Source organism: Berghia stephanieae, chromosome 1 (genome assembly GCF_034508935.2).
Source record: "Berghia stephanieae isolate SIO BIC M18660-M18661 chromosome 1, UCSD_Bste_1.3, whole genome shotgun sequence".
Lineage (NCBI taxonomy): Eukaryota > Metazoa > Mollusca > Gastropoda > Nudibranchia > Aeolidiidae > Berghia > Berghia stephanieae.
In genome coordinates this window covers 21,678,111-21,695,199 of record NC_088360.1, presented here as the reverse complement: position 1 = coordinate 21,695,199, position 17,089 = coordinate 21,678,111, and the positions used below count along the sequence as shown (strand labels likewise).

The window sequence follows — 17,089 nt, the reverse complement described above, 5'->3', positions numbered from 1 at the left end:
TCAATGTAAGGCAGAGGTTCAGGGCAGGGTTCAATGTAAGGCAGAGGGTGTTCAATGTAAGGCAGAGGGTGTTCAATGTTGTGGTAAGGCAGAGGGTGTTCAATGTAAGGCAGAGGGTGTTCAATGCAAAGCGGAGGGTGTTCAATGTAAGGCAGAGAGTGTTCAATGTAAGGCAGACGGTGTTCAATGTAAGCAGAGGTGTTCAATGTAAGGACAGAGGGTGTTCAATGTAAGGCAGAGGTGTTCAATGTAAGGCGAGGGTGTTCAATGTAAGGCAGACGGTGTTCAATGTAAGGAAGCAGGGTGTTCAATGTAAGGCAGAGGTGTTCAATGTAAGGCAGAGGGTGTTCAATGTGCAGATGTCTGTAAGGCAGAGGGTGTTCAATGTAAGGCAGAGGTGTTCAATGTAGGCAGAGGTGTTCAATGTAAGGCAGAGGGTGTTCAATGTAAGGCAGAGGGTGTTCAATGTAAGGCAGAGGGTGTTCAATGTAAGGCAGAGGTGTTCAATGTAAGGAGGGTTCAATGTAAGGCAGAGGGTGTTCAATGTAAAGGCAGAGGGGGTGTTCAATGTTGTAAGGCAGGGTGTTCAATGTAAGCAGAGGGTGTTCAATGTAAGGCAGAGGGTGTTCAATGTAAGGCAGAGGTGTTCAATGTATGGGGATAAGGCAGAGGGTGTTCAATGTTGGTAAGGCAGAGGGTGTTCAATGTAAGGCAAGGTGTTCAATGTAAGGCAGAGGTGTTCAATGTAAGGCAGAGGTGTTCAATGTAAGCAGAGGTGTTCAATGTGAGGGAGGGGGTGTTCAATGTAAGGCAGAGGGTGTTCAATGTAAGGCAGAGGGTGTTCAATGTAAGGCAGAGGGTGTTCAATGTAAGGCAGAGGGTGTTCAATGTTGTGGTAAGGCAGAGGGTGTTCAATGTAAGGCAGAGGGTGTTCAATGTAAGGCAGACGGTGTTCAATGTAAGGCAGAGGGTGTTCAATGTAAGGCAGAGTGTGTTCAATGTAAGGCAGAGGGTGTTTAATGTAAGGCAGAGGTGTTCAATGTAAGGCAGGGGTGTTCAATGTAAGGCAGAGGGTGTTATGTGGAGAGGTGTTCAATGTAAGGCAGAGGGTGTTCAATGTAAGGCAGAGGGTGTTCAATGTATGTGTAAGGCAGAGGTGTTCAATGTAAGGCAGAGGGTGTTCAATGTAGCGAGGTGTTCAATGTAAAGCAGAGGTGTTCATGTAAGGCAGAGGTGTTAATGTAAGGCAGAGGATGGTCAATGTAAGGCAGAGGGTGTTCAATGTAAGGCAGAGGGTGTTCAATGTTGTGGTAAGGCAGAGGGTGTTCAATGTAAGGCAGAGGGTGTTCAATGCAAAGCAGAGGGTGTTCAATGTAAGGCAGAGGGTGTTCAATGTAAGGCAGACGGTGTTCAATGTAAGGCAGAGGGTGTTCAATGTAAGGCAGAGGGTGTTCAATGTGAGGCAGACGGTGTTCAATGTAAGGCAGAGGGTGTTCAATGTTGTGGTAAGGCAGAGGGTGTTCAATGTAAGGCAGAGGGTGTTCAATGTAAGGCAGACGGTGTTCAATGTAAGGCAGAGGGTGTTCAATGTAAGGCAGAGGGTGTTCAATGTAAAGCAGAGGGTGTTCAATGTTGTGGTAAGGCAGAGGGTGTTTAATGTAAGGCAGAGGGTGTTCAATGTAAGGCAGAGGGTGTTCAATGTAAGGCAGAGGGTGTTCAATGTTGTGGTAAGGCAGAGGGTGTTCAATGTAAGGCAGAGGGTGTTCAATTCAAAGCAGAGGGTGTTCAATGTAAGGCAGAGGGTGTTCAATGTAAGGCAGACGGTGTTCAATGTAAGCAGAGGTGTTCAATGTAAGGCAGAGGGTGTTCAATGTAAGGCAGACGGGTTCAATATTGTGGTAAGGCAGAGGGTGTTTAATGTAAAGCAGAGGGTGTTCAATGTAAGGCAGAGGGTGTTCATTAGAAGTGTAAGTAGCAGAGGGTGTTCAATGTAAGGCAGAGGGTGTTCAATGTAAGGCAGAGGTGTTCAATGTAAGGCAGAGGGGTTCAATGTAAGGCAGAGGTGTTCAATGTGGGAAGGAGAGGGTGTTCAATGTAGAGGCAGAGGGAGTGTTCAATGTAAGGCAGACGGTGTTCAATGTAAGGCAGGGGGTGTTCAATGTAAGGCAGAGGGTGTTCAATGTGAGGCAGAGGTGTCAATGTAAGGCAGAGGTGTTCAATGTGAAGGCAGAGGGTGTTCAATGTAAGGCAGAGGGTGTTCAATTGTAAGGCAGACGGTGTTCAATGTAAGGCAGAGGGTGTTCAATGTTGTGGTAAGGCAGAGGGTGTTCAATGTAAGGCAGAAGGTGTTCAATGTAAGGCAGAGGGTGTTCAATGTAAGGCAGAGGGTGTTCAATGTAAGGCAGAGGGTGTTCAATGTTGTGGTAAGGCAGAGGGTGTTCAATGTAAGGCAGAGGGTGTTCAATGTAAGGCAGAGGGTGTTCAATGTAAGGCAGACGGTGTTCAATGTAAGGCAGAGGGTGTTCAATGTAAGGCAGAGGGTGTTCAATGTAAGGCAGAGGGTGTTCAATGTAAGGCAGAGGGTGTTCAATGTAAGGCAGAGGGTGTTCAATGTAAGGCAGAGGGTGTTCAATGTAAGGCAGAGGGTGTTCAATGTAAGGCAGAGGGTGTTCAATGTAAGGCAGACGGTGTTCAAGGTAAGGCAGACGAAATTCAATGTTGTGGTACATACAATAAAAAAAAGGGCTTGATAACCAAAGACAGTCATGTTCCATAGATGAGGCAAAACGAGACAAAAAAAGCACAAGCGTTCTTTAGCATGTCGACTGCTCACACGCACTTAACTGTCATGCTTTGCCTTACCTAAGGAGCATGGCTCAGTTGATGATTGTGTTCACATCCCAATCCCCATTAACTGGACTACAAGCTCTGGATAACAAAAAGCCTTGGAATCTCATCGCCATTCGGTCTGTTTGAGACTTTATAGAATATCTATAATATAATAATATATATCTGGGTGTTGTTTATTTTTCTATGCAACTAAGCCAAGTTTTATTCAGATATATTCAGATATATCATTTATATAATATGAATACAGTAGAATTACTTTAAACCGAAATTTTGGGGACCTTCTAAGCCATTTCGGTTTAAAGACATTTTGGTTTAAAGCAAGTTTTGAGATGTTTTTCAAGGGTGGTACGATTTAATTGCTCATTTAATCGTGTCATGGGTTGTTTCCCCTTAAATAAAGTTGCTGAATAAATGCCGTCTTGGTAACCGTTTATTTATTTATTTATTATTTTTTTGTTGCTTTTTTTTTCTTTAATTTTTTTGTTTGGGGGGTTTTGGTTTTCCATTCAAAATTGTTGAAAGAGTTGAGTTCGGGGTGCTCTCAAGTTGTTTCGCTTTAAAGAAAGTCCTGCTTAGAAGTATTTCGGTTCATCGTAAGAATTAGTACAAAGATAATGAAGAAACTCGTACAATTTATTAAATTCTTTGCGGTTCATGGTATTTTTTGGTTTAGCTTCTTTCAGTTTAAAGTAATTTTACTGTATATGCAACAAGAGCAGTCCCATAACGATTCCCTGTGGAACCCGTGACAAATAAGGCAATGCGTGGACGTTTTGCTCTCAGTTATAATTTTCTGAAGACGGTAAGTCATTCTTCACAGTCACAGCCATAAGGCCCTTTAAGCTAGAGTTTTTTCCCCCAGTTTCTGCAGCGTTAAATGGACAAAAGAAAATTGTGTGCTACTTTTTGGATAGGTAGAAAACGGCACTGTCGCAAATTAATAATAATAATAATAATAATAATAATAATAATAATAATAATAATAATAATAATAATAATAATAATAATAATAATAATAATAATAATAATAATAATGTTTTTTATATAGAGCACACAGTATCCTCAACCATGCGGCTCTTAACTCTTAGTGCTCTTCAATCTTAAATGGCTTGTATTTGCAAAAGGCTCCACGGGCCCCTCACTGCAAATGTTCTATTACAATCCAATCAAAACAGGGAAAAGTCACATGTTAATTTGACGAGCAAATACATTAAAAACTGTTTTGAAAATTTCCAAGCATTCAACAATCGTTATGTCCGATGGCAGGACATTCCAGTCATTTATTGATCATGGGAAAAAGCTGTGTTTGTATGTGTCTGTTTATGTGTCTGTTCTTGTAAATGGTTGTATGTATTGTGATGCATTGTATCTGCGTGAAGCCTACCTTTCTGATCTGCTTTTTATGTAGTTTTTGTCGTTGATGGTTTTGTGTACGGGATGCTTATCATCAACACAAAATAAATCAGAGAAAACATATGACATCAAAAATGAGATGTTTTCATGGATTTCTTGAACGCAGACAATGATTTGGACTTCCGGATACTCTGTGGAATGAATGGTGTTCCATCCAGACGGACCAAATTGAGAAAAGGACTTTGTTCCCACCATTGTAACAAATGCGTGGGATAGCCAAACAGGTGGTGTCATTGGAGGAATGGAAAGATAGGATTGCGAAATATTTCTTTAAGGAGTTCTGGAAGGTAGGAAGGGGCAGTGTTTTCCAGACAGCGATAAAGATCGTAAAGTACTTTCCACCAGATCTAATATCCAGCAAGCCAATTACTACTGAATGGACAAAGAAGCCATTTTGCATGTGAATGAACTGAGTGCTCTACTAATGGAGCTATTCGGACCATATATGTAATAAAGTAACCGATAACAATATTAAAGTAGTGGCAATTCTATAGAGTGTGAATGACTCACCAGAGCCTTGAAGTGTTTACACGCCACGACGACATCTTGGATGAGGGGATGATCTATCAAGATTTTGTACAAAATGGGCGACGTGCTGTCGTCTTCATTCAGTTCCTGGAAGACGGCACTTAGGCGCTCCTGAAAAAACAAAAGAAAATTTTTATTGTGAAACATTTGAAAGCAGGTGGAGCCTGTGGAAAATCGGTGAGACTGTAACCTGACACACAACTGTGACTGTGACTGTGACCTGACACACAACTGTGACTGTGACCTGACACACAACTGTGACTGTGACCTGACACACAACATTGACTGTGACTGTGACTGTAATCTGACACACAACTGTGACTGTGACTGTGACTGTAACTCTGACACCAACTGTGACTGTGACTGTGACTGTAACCTGACACAAAACTGTGACTCTGACCTGACACACAACTTTGACTGTGACTGTAACCTGACACACAACTGTGACTGTGACCTGACACACAACATTGACTGTGACTGTGACTGTAATCTGACACACAACTGTGACTGTGACTGTGACTGTAACCTGACACACAACTGTGACTGTGACTGTGACTGTAACCTGACACACAACTGTGACTGTGACCTGACACACAACTGTGACCGTGACTATGACCTGACACACACCTGTAACTGTGACTGTGACCTGACACACAACTGTGACTTTGACTGTGACTGTAATCTGACACACAACTGTGACTGTGACTGTGACCTGACACACAACTGTGACTGTGACCTGACACACGACTTTGACTGTGACTGTGACCTGACACACAACTGGACTGTGACCTGACACACAACTTGACTGTGACTGTAACCTGACACACAACTGTGACTGTGACTGTGACTGTAACCTGACACACAACTGTGACTGTGACTGTGACTGTAACCTGACACACAACTGTGACTGTGACCTGACACACAACTGTGACTGTGACCTGACACACAACTGTGACTGTGACTGTGACCTGACATCCAACTGTGACTGTGACTTTGACCTGACACACAACTGTGACTGTGACTGTGACTGTAATCTGACACACAACTGTGACTGTGACTGTGACTGTGACCTGACACACAACTGTGACTGTGACCTGACACACAACTTTGACTGTGACTGTGACCTGACACACAACTGTGACTGTGACTGTGACCTGACACACAACTGTGATGTGACCTGACACACAACTGTGACTGTGACCTGACACACAACTGTGACTGTGACTGTGACCTGACACACAACTGTGACTGTGACTGTGACTGTGACCTGACACACAACTGTGACTGTGACCTGACACACAACTTTGACTGTGACTGTGACCTGACACACAACTGTGACTGTGACTGTGACTGTAACCTGACACACAACTGTGATGTGACCTGACACACAACTGTGACTGTGACCTGACACACAACTGTGACTGTGACTGTGACCTGACACACAACTGTGACTGTGACTGTGACTGTAACCTGACACACAACTGTGACTGTGACCTGACCTGACACCCAAAACTGTGACTGTGACCTGACACACACTGGGATGTGACCTGACACACGGACTGTGACCTGACACCACTTGACGTGACTGACTGAACACCACGTGACTGTGACTGTACCTGACACACAACTGTGAACTGAGTGACGTGAGACTGGACTGTGACGACACACAACTTGACTGTACTGTACCTACACAAACGTACTTGATGGACTCCTGCACACAACTTGATGTGACCTGACACACAACTTGTGACTGAACACTGTACTGTGACCTGACACACAACCTGTGACTGTGACGACCTGACACAACTATGGACTTACCTGACACACAACTTGACTGTGACTGGACTGTAACTACACACAACTGTGACGTGGACTGACCTGACACACAACTGTGACGTACCTGACACACAACTTGATGTCTGCTGACCACACTTTGACTTGTTGACCCTGTGATGACCTGACACAACGATGAAACACTTGCTGTGACTGTGTAACACTGTGAGTGACCTGAACCACCAACTGGACTGGACCTGACACACACTTGATGTGACTGTGACTGACCTGACACACAACTGTGACTGTGACTGACCTGACACACAACTGTGACTGTGACCTGACACACAACTTGACTGTGACCTACACACAACTTTGACTGTGACTGTGCTGACTGACACACAACTGTGACTGTGACTGTGACTGAAACCTGACACACAACTGTGACTGTGACCTGACACACAACTTTGACTGTGACTGTGACTGTGACCTGACACACAACTGTGACTGTGACTGTAACCTGACACACAACTGTGACTGTGACCTGACACACAACTGTGACTGTGACCTGACACACAACTGTGACTGTGACTGTGACTGTAACCTGACACACAACTGTGACCTGACATACAACTGTGACGGTGACCTGACACACAACTTTGACTGTGACTGTGACTGTGACCTGACACACAACTGTGACTGTGACCTGACACACAACTGTGACTGTGACCTGACACACAACTGTGACTGTGACTGTGACCTGACACACAACTGTGACTGTGACTGACTGTGACATACCGTGTACAAAAGAATCCGCTTAAAGTCAGTACTCGTAATCTTAAAGTCGACTTTTGTTTAAAGTTAAAATCAGAACCTCTTGTTGGTCCCAAATCTTCTGTTCTTTATCCGAGTGTATCCCATTGATGTGTGTCCCATTGATGTATGTCCCATTGATGTGTGTTCCATTGATGTGTGTCCTATTGATGTATGTCCCATTGATGTGTGTCCCATTGATGTGTGTCCCATTGATGTATGTCCCATTGATGTGTGTTCCATTGATGTGTGTCCTATTGATGTATGTCCCATTGATGTGTGTCCCATTGATGTGTGTCCCATTGATGTATGTTCCATTGATGTGTGTCCCATTGCTGTGTGTCCCATTGATGTGTGTCCCATTGATGTATGTTCCATTGATGTGTGTTCCATTGATGTGTGTCCTATTGATGTATGTCCCATTGATGTGTGTCCCATTGATGTGTGTCCCATTGATGTATGTTCCATTGATGTGTGTCCCATTGCTTTGTGTCCCATTGATGTGTGTCCCATTGATGTATGTTCCATTGATGTGTGTCCCATTGATGTGTGTCCCATTGATGTGTGTTCCATTGATGTGTGTCCCATTGATGTGTGTTCCATTGATGTGTGTCCCATTGGTGTGTGTCCTATTGATGTGTGTCCCCTTGATGTGTGTCCCATTGATGTGTGTTCCATTGATGTGTGTCCCATTGATGTGTGTTCCATTGATGTGTGTCCCATTGATGTGTGTCCTATTGATGTGTGTTACATTGATGTGTGTCCCATTGATGTGTGTCCCATTGATGTGTGTCCCATTGATGAGTGTCCTATTGATGTGTGTCCCATTGATGTGTGTCCCATTGATGTGTGTTCCATTGATGTGTGTTCCATTGATGTGTGTTCCATTGATGTGTGTCCTATTAATGTGTGTTCTATTGATGTGTGTCCCATTGATGTGTGTCCCATTGATGTGTGTCCCATTGATGTGTGTCCCATTGATGTGTGTTCCATTGATGTGTGTCCTATTGATGTGTGTCCCATTGATTTGTGTCCCATTGATGTGTGTTCCATTGATGTGTGTTCCATTCATGTGTGTCCTATTGATGTGTGTCCCATTGATGTGTGTCCCATTGATGTGTGTTCCATTAATGTGTGTCCCATTGATATTGATGTGTGTTCCATTGATGTGTGTCCCATTGATATTGATGTGTGTCCCTGTGATATTGATGTATGTCCCATTGAAAAAGGCAATGATGATGATGATGATGATGATGATGATGATGATGATGATGAAATAAAGAGAATATAAAAGGGTTGTTTGTTTTGTTTAGATTTACTTACATAAGATGTCTGTTCCTCTGGGTCAGCCGTGACGCTGAATCTGTGACTATCTCCTTTGGATATTTCGCCATGATGCAAAACCTAAATATAGACAAATAGAAATAAAGAAAAAACATTAACGGAAGCGAAATTAACTATATTGGTTAAAAAAACCCCCCAAAACAAACAAAACCTGACATTAACATCCTGTCTAAGTAAGTGTGTATGTGTGTGTGTGTGTGTGTGTGTGTGTGTGAGAGATAGAAAGATATTATATATATATATATATATATATATATATATATATATATAATATATATATATATATATATATATATATATAGAGAGAGAGAGAGAGAGAGAGAGAGACAGAGAGAGAGAGAGACATACACACACAAGAGAGAGAGAGAGAGAGAGAGAGAGAGAGAGAGAGAGAGAGAGAGAGAGAGAGAGAGAGAGAGAGAGAGAGAGAGAGACAGACAGAAAGATATATATATATATATATATATATATATATATATATATATATATATATATATATATATATATATATAGAGAGAGAGAGAGAGAGAGAGAGAGAGAGAGAGAGATACCTTGAACAAAGCATCAACAGATACGACAGCATCATTGGCCTGTGGTGGAATGACCTCATCAGATATGGGGGGTTCTGACTGGGGTTTGTCGTCGTCTTTGTAGTCTGTGGTCGCCTCGTGGATAAAACTGGTGGGAAAAATACAACTTGTTATCATTGGATGCTCTGCTGTGTTAAGAAAATAACACGTATTGAAAATGATGGCCAGAAAACGCGATCAATTGAAATTACCTTCATCTTGTGTGGATATGTGGTCTAGTGGTGTGACACTGGTTTTCGGATTGGAAGGTCCTGAGTTCGAGCATTGCTCATCGCATAGTTGAGTCCTTGGAGAAAGTGCTTTACTCACATTCTCCCACCATACTCAGGTGTAAAATGAGTACCTGACCGTTAACAGCGTTGTCTCTGTCCCAAAAAATTGTAATATCGCCTAACAGGTTTCATGTTCCTTCCTATGTGTTAAATGTTGCTGTTGGCCAGGGACCCCTTGGAAAGCCCTTTGAGCACGTTTAGTGGATATTGCGCGTTATAAAAGCTCAATTAATTAAAAAAAAAAAACACCCGTTAAACCTGGGACTTTCTTGAAGAGTTTTTGACAAGATGAGGTCATTTTAAACGATCAAAATTGGAAGGACGATTTGTTGGCCAAAATTTCCAATACACATATTTTCAAAGTATGTGGCAAATTCCTGTCAAATGTGACTCATACCCTCAAACTGGTTTGAAGTCACCATGAACCAGATAATGTCAAAAATGTATTTAAAGATAAATCAAAAATGAAAATTAATTTTTGCTTTTGGAACATAAGAAACCACAGTCATTTTCCTCAATAATAATAAAAAAAAAAAAAAAACAAAAGAAAAAAACCCCAAAATAACATGAGTATTTATATAGCGCAATATCCATTTACTTGTTCAAAGCACTTTACAAGGGGATCCTAGCCAACAGCAACATTTAACATAATATAGGATGAAACGTGATGCCTGTTAGGTGATATCACAATTTTTTTTATCCGACAAAGACAACGCTGATAATGGCCAGGTACTTATTTTACATCTAAGTACATTGTGAAAATGTGAGTAAAGAGCCTTTTCCAAGGACTCAACAATGCTCTGCTTAGAGTGGAACTCGAAACCAAGGACCTTCAGCTGCACACATGAAACACCTATCGAGAGCATCTCCCTCTGACCATTTAAGCATCATCATATGTGGTAAAATACTTGTTTACAGTTGATGATAAAGCCCAACCCAACCCCCCCCCCCCACCCCCTCTACCCTTGTGACCAGCAGGGACTAACCCCAATCCCGTTATTTGGCGGGAAAAGTCAAGTGATCTAAACACAGGTTAAGTGTGAAAGCAGACGCCTCCATGTTTTATAAATTTTCCTCAAAATCAGCCCTCTCACCCTCACAGGGTTAATGTTAGAATCCCTTGGTTAGAAGAGGTAAGAAAAGTTTGATGTCAGACAAATCCAACTGGTTCCTATTTCATTGGAAGTGTAAAACCACTCTTCCGAGGGACTGGATACACATCATGTGTAATTCATCTTCTGGTGTCAGAGTGATGGCATCTTATTTTCTAGGCTAAATATATGCTGGTCGTCCATAAAGATCATCCAGCCATTCTCGCTATTTTTCTTCCCGTAATCCTAATAATCTGTCTATACATCCTGTCTACTGAAATAGTTATGCCACCTTTATGTAACCTATTCATTATTATTTGTACTCAAATGGACTAGTTACATACACACTTCCAAGGATTTAGGAACCAAAAGAGTGGAGGGTGTGACGTAACCACTTTTCTTCTCTATTTAGTCAACTCTTGACTTGAAAGTCAATTTTCAGTCTGTAAATCACCCTGACATAACACTCAATGCTGATTCGAGTCGACAGGTCATAAATGCCAATCTGGTCTACCTGGCAATCCAATTGCGTACAGTGAGTTTGTCAAAACACGACCATAAGAAGTTTGGTCCGAGGGTTCAAACCCGCAGTTTGTTGTTTGCTTTGTTTTTAAGCGTTTTACGGCACTTTCAACACATTTAGGTCATATCAGCGCCAGTAAAAAGGAAGAAAATTGATTAGTGAAAAGACTCTAGATGTACAATTAAGAGGACTTGGAGGTAAAAGTAAGACAAAGAGGAGTGGTTCAAATAGGTGCCTGTTAGGTGATATTACAATTTTTTCAGACAGAGACAACACTGTTAACGGCCAGGTACTCATTTTACATTTGCATGCGGTCGGAGAATGTGAATAAAGAGTTTTTTTCCAAGGACAACATTGTACCACGTATAGCGCCATACAACCAGACCATATAGCCGCACATCAACATCATCACCACCACCAACATCATCATCACCATCACCACCACCACCAACATCATCATTACCATCACCACCACCACCAACATCATCATCACCATCACCAACATCATCATCACCACCACCACCAACATCATCATTACCATCACCACCACCACCACCAACATCATCATCACCAACATCATCATTATCATCACCACAACCATCACCACCACCACCAACATCATCATTACCATCACCACCACCACCACCAACATCATCATTACCATCACCACCAACATCATCATTACCATCACTACCACCACCAACATCATCATTACCATCACCACCACCACCACCTTCAGCATCATAGATTTCACAATTACCTGTCGACAGCACTGGAGGCCCTCTCACCCAGCTGTGTGGTCTGGGAGACCAGTGAGGGTTTACCGAGTCGTGGCATGTGCTGATTGGTGGCGATGCTCAGAGCTCGCAGGAAACCCTCGTGATAATTGGCAGCAGCGGAGAAATACATGAGCTGGAAAAACAAAAACGGGAATGGAAAATGAGACATGACAAACCGTGCTTTGACTAAAATTTATGTCAACACCTCAATGAAACAGTAACACACCACTTGCTTGAATGTAAACCTCTTGAATATCTGAGATGCACATTCCTCCCACCCAATCCAAGCATACAAGTATACATACTGTATAGTCACCTGGAACAACTACAAAAAGACGTGTCTAACTTCTACGCCATGGCACAAGACCTAAGGGCTAGAGCTCACTTGGTCGCTGGTTCGAATAAGTAAGTGAATAAGACTGAAAGAAAATTAAAATTTATTGAGTGAATGCATTTCCTACCAAATTCAGTCGCGTGATTGGAGACAAAATACAGGGGGATCATTGGAAAGCCAACAGTGGAATCCTTGGAAAGCCAACAGTGGAATCATTGGAAAGCCAACAGTGGAATCCTTGGAAAGCCAACAGTGGAATCCTTGGAAAGCCAACAGTGGAATCCTTGGAAAGCCAACAGTGGAATCCTTGGAAAGCCAACAGTGGAATTCTTGGAAAGCCAACAGTGGAATCCTTGGAAAGCCAACAGTGGAATTCTTGGAAAGCCAACAGTGGAATCCTTGGAAAGCCAACAGTGGAATCATTGGAAAGCCAACAGTGGAATTCTTGGAAAGCCAACAGTGGAATCCTTGGAAAGCCAACAGTGGAATTCTTGGAAAGCCAACAGTGGAATCCTTGGAAAGCCAACAGTGGAATTCTTGGAAAGCCAACAGTGGAATCCTTGGAAAGCCAACAGTAGAATCCTTGGAAAGCCAACAGTGGAATTTTTGGAAAAGCCAACAGTGGAATCCTTGGAAAGCCAACAGTGGAATTCTTGGAAAGCCAACAGTGGAATTCTTGGAAAGCCAACAGTGGAATCATTGGAAAGCCAACAGTGGAATCGTTGGAAAGCCAACAGTGGAATTCTTGGAAAGTCAACAGAGGAATCCTTGGAAAGCCAACAGTGGAATCCTTGGAAAGCCACAGTGGAATCCTTGGAAAGCCAACAGTGGAATCCTTGGACAGCCAACAGTGGAATCCTTGGAAAGCCAACAGTGGAATCCTTGGAGAGCCAACAGTGGAATCCTTGGAGAGCCAACACTTCAGGACCAGAAAGATTGGTTGACTAGAAGTAGAGCTGCCTGATTGGAATTTCAGAAATTCGTATTTTCCAAGAAAAAAAAAAAAAAGTCACCATAAAAATAGCTTTACAAATTATAATTTTTCCTCAACATGATCAAAAAATGCTCCAAACTCCAAAGTCCTAAATATAGATTGTCTGGAAGAAAACACTTTCCTTTTTCAATAAGATTTATTGAGTCAAAGACACATTTGAAGCTTTGCAGCCAGAGCCAAAATTCGTAATTTACGATTTTTTTGTAGTACTGGGTAGGTGTGCTTGTAAGGGTGACTTTATCCATTATCAATGGAACACACATCAATAGGACACACATCAATAGGACACACATCAATGGAACACACATCAAGAGGACACACATCAATGGAACACACATCAATGGGACACACATCAATGGGACACACATCAATGGAACACACATCAATGGAACACACATAAATGGAACACACATCAATGGAACACACATCAATGGAACACACATCAATGGAACACACATCAATGGGACACACATCACACATCAATAGGACACACACCAATGGAACACACATCAATAGGACACACATTAATAGGACACACATCAATGGGACACACATCAATAGGACACACATCAATGGAACACACATCAATGGAACACACATCAATAGGACACACATCAATGGCACACACATCAATAGGACACACTTTAATAGGACACACATCAATGGGACACACATCAATAGGACATACATCAATGGAACACACATCAATGGGACACACATCAATGGGACACACATCAATGGTACACACATCAATGGGACACATTTGGATAAAGAATGCCCCAAAACACTGTTGCCATAAGTTTCCCAGATATTTCCCAGTTTTGAGGTTTTTGGCCTTTGGGGAAGAGGGGTGTTGCCAGTCCAATGATTGTCTTTTTGACTCGGGTTCATACGATGAACCCAATGTTCATATCCAGTGCTTATTCTACTGAGAAAGCTGTCATATCTTCCATTTAGCTAAAGAAGCTCGGAAAAGCAATAAATAAATAAATTCCCTTTTTTCATCCTTAAGGGGAAATTTTTCTTCAGGATCTATTCCAAGGGAAGACTGGAAAAACCCAGGCGTCAGCCGCAATGCAGTGCCGCAAAGTGAGCTATGGCTAGGTGACTTTCTCAAGGCTAAATACCGCGATGGGTAGTCAAAGTCGGTACCTTTAGGGTATGAACCAAAGACTGTACTGCTGAGCCACGCTGTCCCAATTCACCCTTTCCCGATCTTGATAAATTACATTGGTACCCAATGAGTGCAGTCTTGTGAGTATGGATTTGACAAGTTGATGAACACTTCCATGGCTAATTTCAAGGTCCCCTGCTATCTCATCAAGAGAAGACCTTCTATCCGATCTGATCAATGATTCTGTTATTTAATTCACTGAGATGACACTGCTTGGATGGCCACCATCGCGGGATTTGTCAGATGATAAAGACGTGGTCGAGAGGGGTCTCAGGTTCGGTGTTGGGCTGCATCTCATTTTCTTCTAAATTGATGAGATACATGTTCAACCCACCTAAAAACACTATCAACTTTCCCAATTTAAAAATGTTACTCGAGGTTTCTTCTTCCAAAACAAGAAATTCACGCTGACTGACATTCGTAAGGGCAGCCATGTAACATGTAAAAAGAGACATGACACCTGTTAGGCGATATTACAATTTTTTTTTTTTCGAAAGAGACAATGCTGTTAATGGCCATGTACTCATTTTACACCTGAGTGTGGTGAGGGAATGTGAGTAAAGAGACTTTTCCAAGGACTCAACTATGTGCCGAGCGAGGCTCGAACTCAGGAATTTCCAAATCCGTAAGCGCGTGTCAAACCCGTAGACAACCTAACCAGACAAATGTGAGTTCTATTCATTGTTTTGACAACTTACAAAACTGTTGTAGTGTAGATGGGAGATGGAACCAGAGTGGTCAGCAAACATTTCAAACAAAGCCTGGTGTAGATTGGCCAGTCTGTTGTAAGACATGTCGGCGGTGGGCTCCACATCAAACCATAGGGGAATCTGATTTCACATCGTCATGGGGAATAAATATAAAAGTCAATTTTATCTTGTTGTTGTTCTTCTTCTTCTTCTTCTTCTTTTTTTTTCCTTCTTCTTCTTCTTCTTCTTATCATTTCTCTTCCTCCTCCTCCTCTCCTCCTCCTCCTCCTTCTTCTTCTTCCCCTTCTTCTTCTTCTTCTTCTTCTACTTCTGAACATTTCTCCTCCTCCTCCTTCTTCTTTTTCTTCATCTTCTTAACCCTTTCTTTACCAACTACAGGAAAATCATCAAATTCATTACGATGCAACCGCAATGTTCTCATTCTGATTTCCTTTGTACATCACAACATGTAAAGAACATTCGTCCTTTTCCTTTCCCTCCTCCTCCTTCTCCTCCTTCTTCATCATCATCATCATCATCATCATCATCATCATCATCATCATCATCATCTTCTTCTTCTTCTTCTTCTTCTTCTTCTTCTTCTTCCCTTATTCATGTCGGCCGTCTAAATGAATAACTTAATTGTAAAAACATGTACATTGCAATAACTGTTCTACAACATCTCCATGTCCTTTGCTTTTCACAGTTCTTCATTAGGCACTAAAAACTTCAAAGACGGAACAAAACGTTTGTTTCTTTCCTCTCACCCTCTGCCATTGTTCTCTGGTGACGGTTTCCGTGCTCTTCTGGTCCATGTCCTTGAACCTTGTCAGCGTGTCCAGGAGTTGTTGCTGGGTGGGGGTTGGGATGGGATGACTCAAGGCCACGAGCAGGCGTCTCCAATCCACGTAGTCTGTCTCTGATGAAAGCATCGACGCCAGGTCTTGGATCTAGGCAAGAGGTGGAGGTCAGAGTGCGGGTTGATGGAAATGGACGGTCAAAGTTAAATGATTTTTAGGTCAAAATCACTCTGACGTCATAAAAGTTTCCTAAACTAATCACAGGATAAAAGTTGTTAAAACACAACATCGAAAATAACAACAAAATAAAAATTTTAAAAATAAATAATAACAGTAATTAAAAAAAAAAATAACAATAATAATAAAAAAAAAAATCAAAACAATAATTAAAAAAAAATAATAACAATAATTTTAAAAAATTAATGGCAACAACAATGTCAGTAATAACAGGGTTAAAAAAAAAACAACTTATAAAAGAAGAGGTTGTTATGATGATGATAATGATGATGATGACATGTTGTTGTTGATGCCGATGATGGTGACGATGACTACAATGTTACTAGTGTGCATCTGTGTGACTGTGTCTATGTCAATATATTGTATTGTTATAAATGTGTAACCAAATGACATATTGCCACTATTTTGAGGACATTAAAGATATAATTAATATTATCAAAAGTTGGATATAATTTTTGTTTCTTTTACACCATAAGATACCTGGGAAGGTGAAAGGTGAGTCCATACGTCTGGCAGAGCTTCCATCCCATGAGTGACAGACACCAGGTTTTCAAACATCTCCACAAAGGCTTTGTTGGAAATAATTCCAGTCGGAGCTGAAGATCTGAACTATAATAGGGATTTGGTGAAGAAAATGATGAACATTTATTGACAATGGAATTCAAATTTTACCAATAAACACCCCCCCCCCCCCCCAAAAAAAAAAACCCAACAAAAACCTAAAAAAACAAAAACAAAACAAAATAGTTTGCAACAATCAATGTTTCTTTTCTGCTTTTTAAATTTTCATTTTGAAAACTTTGTAATGATTCAAGATTAATTAAAATACAAACAGTCCATGAACACTAAAACTGTGGAACAGCCAACAAAAGTCTGAACTAGAAA

The 17,089-nt window shown here is 41.5% G+C and overlaps 1 protein-coding gene across 2 annotated transcripts in view; it reads right to left on the bottom strand.

Annotated features, from left to right (window-relative positions):
* The window catches only part of LOC144970317 (sperm flagellar protein 2-like), an 88,509-nt gene that overhangs the window by 2,385 nt on the left and 69,035 nt on the right, over positions 1-17,089 (bottom strand). For both annotated transcript variants that reach the window (XM_078909826.1, XM_078909837.1), the window contains exons 37-43: positions 16,685-16,813; positions 15,935-16,117; positions 15,177-15,308; positions 11,958-12,109; positions 9,273-9,399; positions 8,701-8,781; positions 4,774-4,902 (exon numbers count right to left, since the gene is read on the bottom strand). In XM_078909826.1, the coding sequence (XP_078765952.1) occupies positions 4,774-4,902; positions 8,701-8,781; positions 9,273-9,399; positions 11,958-12,109; positions 15,177-15,308; positions 15,935-16,117; positions 16,685-16,813 (933 nt within the window). The remainder of the gene's footprint in view (positions 1-4,773; positions 4,903-8,700; positions 8,782-9,272; positions 9,400-11,957; positions 12,110-15,176; positions 15,309-15,934; positions 16,118-16,684; positions 16,814-17,089) is intronic.